General features: G+C 44.6%; 1 protein-coding gene across 1 annotated transcript in view; it reads right to left on the bottom strand.

Annotated features, from left to right (window-relative positions):
- Positions 1 to 1,615: 1,615 nt before the first annotated feature.
- The window catches only part of LOC147638339 (ubinuclein-1-like), a 41,249-nt gene continuing 36,864 nt past the window's right edge, over positions 1,616 to 6,000 (bottom strand). Inside the window, exons 5-13 of the mRNA XM_086798265.1 lie at positions 3,961 to 4,537; positions 3,747 to 3,846; positions 3,566 to 3,666; positions 3,389 to 3,472; positions 2,948 to 3,073; positions 2,734 to 2,862; positions 2,590 to 2,637; positions 2,377 to 2,478; positions 1,616 to 2,271 (exon numbers count right to left, since the gene is read on the bottom strand). Coding sequence (XP_086654391.1) covers positions 1,810 to 2,271; positions 2,377 to 2,478; positions 2,590 to 2,637; positions 2,734 to 2,862; positions 2,948 to 3,073; positions 3,389 to 3,472; positions 3,566 to 3,666; positions 3,747 to 3,846; positions 3,961 to 4,537 — 1,729 coding nt within the window. The 3' untranslated portion in view covers positions 1,616 to 1,809. The remainder of the gene's footprint in view (positions 2,272 to 2,376; positions 2,479 to 2,589; positions 2,638 to 2,733; positions 2,863 to 2,947; positions 3,074 to 3,388; positions 3,473 to 3,565; positions 3,667 to 3,746; positions 3,847 to 3,960; positions 4,538 to 6,000) is intronic.

The following is a 6,000-nucleotide window of genomic DNA, read 5'->3' as shown; positions in this document are numbered from 1 at the left end:
AGTCCAAGAACAAGAGTAAGCTAAGGAGAGATCCAAACAAAATATATTATTGTAAAACACATGCATGATACAAGTGGCCATCAATAGTCAATTACAAAGTGTCAAAAAACACTCATACTTAATTACAAAGTGCCAAAAAAACACTCATACTTATGGAAAATAAATTGATTGAGGGCCTAATTTGAAAAGAGCTAATGTGCACAAGACTTCCACCCTTGTGTAAGTTGTGAGGACTAAGGAGAATGATACTCATTCCATGTTAGTTATTCCATGGCCTCCCTCATTGCGGATTACAAGAACCAAGATGTTTGCCACACAAAGTCATCTGTAACTACAAACCACGACACAAAGCCATATGTAAGTACAATTTACCATGACAAGAGAAGCCCATCTATCATCCGTACTAATAGCCTACGATTCTCCCATTCTCTTACTACTATTCTCAACCTATTGGTGTGGAGACTATTGTTACTAGCCCAATAGAAGGCTAGAAGCAAGTGCCAACACTTCAACTATTGACAGGTTGGTGTTCCCAAGGTTGCTAAGAGTACCGTAGTTTGGAAGGGGAGTCATGGCTCATGTCAAGGCTAGAGTGCGCTCAAAAGTTTATGGCCCCAATTGTTGTAGACACTAATTCTATATGGTTGTGGTGGCATTCTCTTAGCATCCCTATAACAAGATGCTACCATCTATTAAGATAAGATTTGGCTGATCACATGGAGCTATAAATGTATATATGTATGTTTGGTTGATCACATGGAGCTATAAATATATATATATATATATATATATATATATATATATGTATGTTTGGTTGATCACATGGTCGCTAAGAGTACCATCGCTTGGAAGGGGAGTCGTGGCTCATGTCAAGGCTAGAGTGCGCTCAAAAGTTTATGGCCCCAATTGTCGTAGACACTAACTCTATATGGTTGTGGTGGTATTTTCTTAGCATCCCTATGACAAGATGCTACCATCTATTAAAATAAGATTTGGCTTATCACATGGAGCTGTGTGTGTGTGTGTGTGTGTGTGTGTTTTGAGAGAGAGAGAGAGAGACAGAGACAGAGACAGAGAGGGGTGCGTGTGTACCCAAAGGGTACATGAGACCACACAATAGTACAAGTGTGCCATGAATATTTAGGAAAACATCTTGTGAAGAGAGAGAGAGAGAGAGAGAGAGAGAGAGAGAGAGAGAGATTCTCAAAGGCCACGAAATTAATACAAACATCAACTGTGGAGTTACATCCCCAAAAAAAAAGCCTATTGATTTTGGTTCAGGAGTGAAAAACTAGATCCTTGCCAGAGCATCGAGAGAGAGAGAGAGAGAGAGCAAAGCGTCCCACGACATGCAGTTGACATGGGATAGATTGTCAAAGGTCACAAGATTGCTGATTTTTACTGTGCTGTATTCTAGATACTCCTAGATACCCCATAACGAGTTCCAATGACAGATTGTCGTCAATATAGCAGAAGGAAACACAGCTACAGTAAACTTCAAATACCCACTGTGTCTACATCGGATGAGGATAAGCTGGTTTGCACACCAGTGTCCCACTTGACAGGCTGGAGGGGAATGAGATTTTTAATGAACACCTAAAATTTCCAAACATATGCACAAGCACTTTGGCTTACCAATTTAATTAAAAGCTGAACGCAAATGGTACAAGTGCTTAAGAATGGAAGCCTGCAATTTGCAAAGACCCCCCCTGCAGACAAAACTAACAAAACAAAAAACCAAATCAAGACAAATGAAATTCCAAGGAAATACACTTTTCAAACATATGAGCTTCACTACCACCAAACTACTCATTTAGGGGTGGCGTTGCCCCCCACTGAGTGGGGTGTAACAATGTTCCTCGGAGAAGCTTCAGACGGCGGAATTGGAGCCACAGTGGAGGCCACAAAAGCATCTTGTGTTGAGAAGCTCTTGATCAAAACACCTAATGCCTTGTCTGACGCTGCCACACCGGTTTTATCTACCTCCCCCTTCACCTTTTTCTTCAAGGGCGGACTTCCATCAGCGGTCTTACTCTTCCTCTCGATGCTGCCAGGTTTCCTGAAGTATTTCTTCTCCTCTTCTGTAGATAGCCGCTCTTCGTGTCCGTGACCGAGACAGACTTCATGTTCAAAAGTACTACTAATTTTCTCGTAAGGAGACTGATCATGGCTGCCCTGTGTAAGCAACTGCAAAATCATTTCTCCACTGTCACCCAAATGCTCCATTTTTGGCTTCACCACTGGCCGCCGCCGCTTTTTTGCATCCGCACTCTGCATGGATTGTAAAAACATTTAAGTAAAATCTAGTGGCATCTCAATGGAATGGCACACCAAAAAAAAAAAAAAAAAAGAGTCCCATGTAAAACCACAGCTTACGTTGCTAGCTTTGCTCTGCCTCTCTTTCCTTTCCTTAGCCCTATGCACAGCAAGCTTAATGCCAATGTTGTCCATCCATCCATCTGGCCAAAGCTCCGCAAGCTGAGAAAAGGGACATTTTATAATAATGGGTTCCATACAAACCAGAAATAGGCCAAGGAAAGTTTGGGCTTGGCCACCTACTGCATCAATGCCAACACTCCGAAATCATACCTCTGCGTAAAGCTTCCGTAAGTGCGGACCTTTATTCTCATCCATCCCCTGTTGACAGTTAAGAAACATTTTTTTTTTAAAATAATCCAATGAAAGGAAAATTTTGAAACGCATAGGTGTAAAGTAAGCAGCTATTATCACAACCTCAATGTATTGCTCGTATAAATCGCAAATTTTATCCTCCGTTGCATGATCCCACTGATAACGTCCTTCACCCCTTGCTTTCTCAGAGGTGCCCACCAGCAGTTGGAAATCATCAAGCTGACCGACATCCTATAATCAGAAAAATGGTGCATCAAAAGATGCTGACAGACCAGAAGCGAGCACACAGCAACAACCACAAACCCACGAACATGACCTGAGCTTGAAGTTTATGCACTCTGGATTTGATCATTTCCGTAACCTCCTTTTTGATGCCTTGCAAGCGGCCTTCCTTCTCTTGCATGGCAGACAAACCCATTTCTATCATTGCTTTCAAATTCCTCTGCAAAGTTATGGCCAAACCATTAGCTTTGCTACTTATATATCAGATGCACATGTAGACGGTATATGTATGGAAAGTGGTCTTAAACAAATAGTGGTAAGTGGAGTGTCCTGTCTGAAATGATGCCCTGCCTTTTTCACGCATAATGGTAAGTACATGCACACATACACACATACATAACGGTACATAAATACATGCTGTGTGTACGTACGTGCATACATACATAAATACACATTATGGAAAAAGGGGAGCGAGGGAGGGAGGGAAAGGGCACAGCCAGCCAGCCCAATTCTGCCCAATCCATAATGGCCACACCTTCAATGTCTTCACTCGCACGACGTGACCCAGAATCCCCATGAGGCGCTCAATCAACTCATCCGTCATTCTACCTTGTTTGGCCTACAGAAATCATAATCACATCCAGTAAGAACTAGAGATGCCAATGATCAGCTTTTATGTCCTCCATATCTAGAACATTGATATTAGTCATACCGCCAATCTAGCAACTTTTGCTAACTTCTGCTTTATATCTCGAGGTAGACGATTCCTCTTGCCTTGCTCAGGTTCCCGGACAACGTGTGAAGGCGGACACACTGCAACCATCATCCCAAAACAATAAAAAATCCTCTCCAAATGATTATAAAAAATACGATAAATAATTAAAAAAACTCACATTCAGCAACTCCCTTTTCCAGGTCCAGAAACGCTCTCTCTAAAACTGTCCCTTTGGCACGTCCCGGACTGACTTCTTTAGCAGCAAGGGGAGGCAGTTTCTGCGGGGCAGCAGTCCAAAAGATCAAAAAAAATGCCAACCAAGGTTGAAGCTATTACATTATTAATGATATTTTAAAATAGATTAAAATTTAACCCTATATGTTTACCCGTACCTTTGTACCCACCAGTGTCTCCTTCAGATCCTCATCTTTTGTAGCTCTTTTTGCTTTGGTTCCGTTTGTTGTCGGGGTCTCTCTCTGCTCCAACAGGACAATGGCATCCCTCTCCACCAGAGGTTCATTTACATCAAACAATCCTATGGCTTTCTCCCTCGCATTCGCCTTACACACATGGTCCACCATTGGCTTGTCTACGGCAATACCTTTTGATAACTCTTTGCCATCTGTCTTACTTCTGGCTACATCCTTGGAACACCCAGATACAACCATACCATTGTCCCGAGCATTGACAAGATCACTCTCAAGAACCTTAACGGCTGGAACTTTTCCCATCTCCTGACCAAATAAAGGGTTCAGAACTTCTTTCCTCTCCTTTTGTATTGAAGTGTTCAAATCAAAGTAAGAGGGCAAGCCCGCTGATGGGGAAGGGACCTTTCTGGCAGCAGCTTTCAATCTAACTCCAGACTTCAACTTCTTTAACACATCTTCAGTGTATTCTGTGCTCACATTCTTGAGATCCTTCCTTTTCCTCTTCTTGGGGCCGGTTACAGTAGAAGGAGTGAGTTCAGTTCTGCCACAAGAGTTAGGGAAAAGAAATGTTGAGATCTCTCTCTCTCTCTCTCTCTCTCTCTCTCTCTCTCTCTCTCTCTGTGTGTGTGTGTGTGTGTGTGTAGTCATAGATGTCAAGGACCCACTTTGATTCCCTCACATTGTATCATTGTACCACTGGCACTTACAGTGGCTGTTATTTTTTCTCTCAGCTCTAGTTGGGTTTTTATCATATTTTGTCGCTTCATGGACACATTGTAATACTTTTGGTCTCATAGACCCTTTGGTCTCTCTCTCTCTCTCTCTCTCTCTCTCTCTCTCTCTCTCTCTTGACTGTGTTCCCTGTTCGCTTCGCGCCTCTGCGTGTAGCTGCCCACTGCCGCCCAGTAGCCCTTCCGCCTCGCTGGCGCTATGCTGGCCCGCCTGCCTGTCCGGTAGGCCGTGTGCTCCTTTACCCATGCACTCTTGCTCAGGCCCCCAAGGCAGCAACATAACTCTCTCTCTCTCTCTCTCTCTCCTCCCTACCTGTGGGAAGGGCTGCAAGGAATGGCCCCGAGTCTCCAAGAGAAACTCGAGGCCCTCAAGACGGCAATGAAGGCACTAATCAAGGAGAACAAGAAGATATCCGATTCCAACCTCAATGAGGTGGAGAACAAACTACACTGGCACATCATGGCCCTCGAAGCACGGGTCACGGGCCTTGAACAAGAGAACACGGCACTCAAGGAGGAGGTGAGTGCATTGAAAGTGGAACTGGTAGCCGTCAAGAACACCGAGAAGGAAGAAGGGGAGATCAATGAGAACGCTCTCACGGCCATCAAAGAAGAGATCTCCAAGGAGATCACAAAGGACATGGAGGGAAAACTCGAAGCCAAGCAGTCAGGATGGGTTGAGGTGGTGAAGAAGAACATCCGCAAAGAAGTGAGGGAGGAGACTCAAAGGGAAGAACATCAAATCATTCACACCACCATTGAGGAGGAGAAGATGAGGCATGCCCGCCGCCTCAACATTCGAGTCACAGGTATAGCCGAGACACCCAACTCCACTCCCAAGAAAAATGGACAGCTTCTATGCATGAAGCTAGAGGCTACAGGGAAGAGGACTCTCCCCTTCACCAAGCATGGAGAGCCGGGAAAGACTCAACACGCAAGCGAGCCCTCATCCTACAGTTTGCAGGAGAGACGGAGAGGGTCACCTTCATGAGGAAGAGGGTCATACTATGAGGCTTAGAGGGAGCTCCTATTTTCTTGGATGATGATCTCACAAGGATGCAGCTAGAGCATAGGAGAGCTTGCATGCCACGAGTCTTACACGCGAGGAGAGAAGGCAAGAAGGCCTTCTATCGAGATGTTCGGGTCATCATTGATGGCCGGCCCATGGATTAGCGGTTTGGGGCCTATGGGACACAGACCAGGCCACTGACAGAGATACACATGGCAGTATGGAACTGTAATGGTTCACTATGGGTGCAGCCTGGACGACTGG

The sequence above is a fragment of the Cibotium barometz genome, chromosome 5 (assembly GCF_041138505.1).
Source record: "Cibotium barometz isolate CiBa-2024 chromosome 5, ASM4113850v1, whole genome shotgun sequence".
Classification (NCBI taxonomy): domain Eukaryota; kingdom Viridiplantae; phylum Streptophyta; class Polypodiopsida; order Cyatheales; family Cibotiaceae; genus Cibotium; species Cibotium barometz.
The sequence above is the reverse complement of the archived record's forward strand: the minus strand, read 5'-3'. Positions and strand labels throughout refer to the sequence as shown.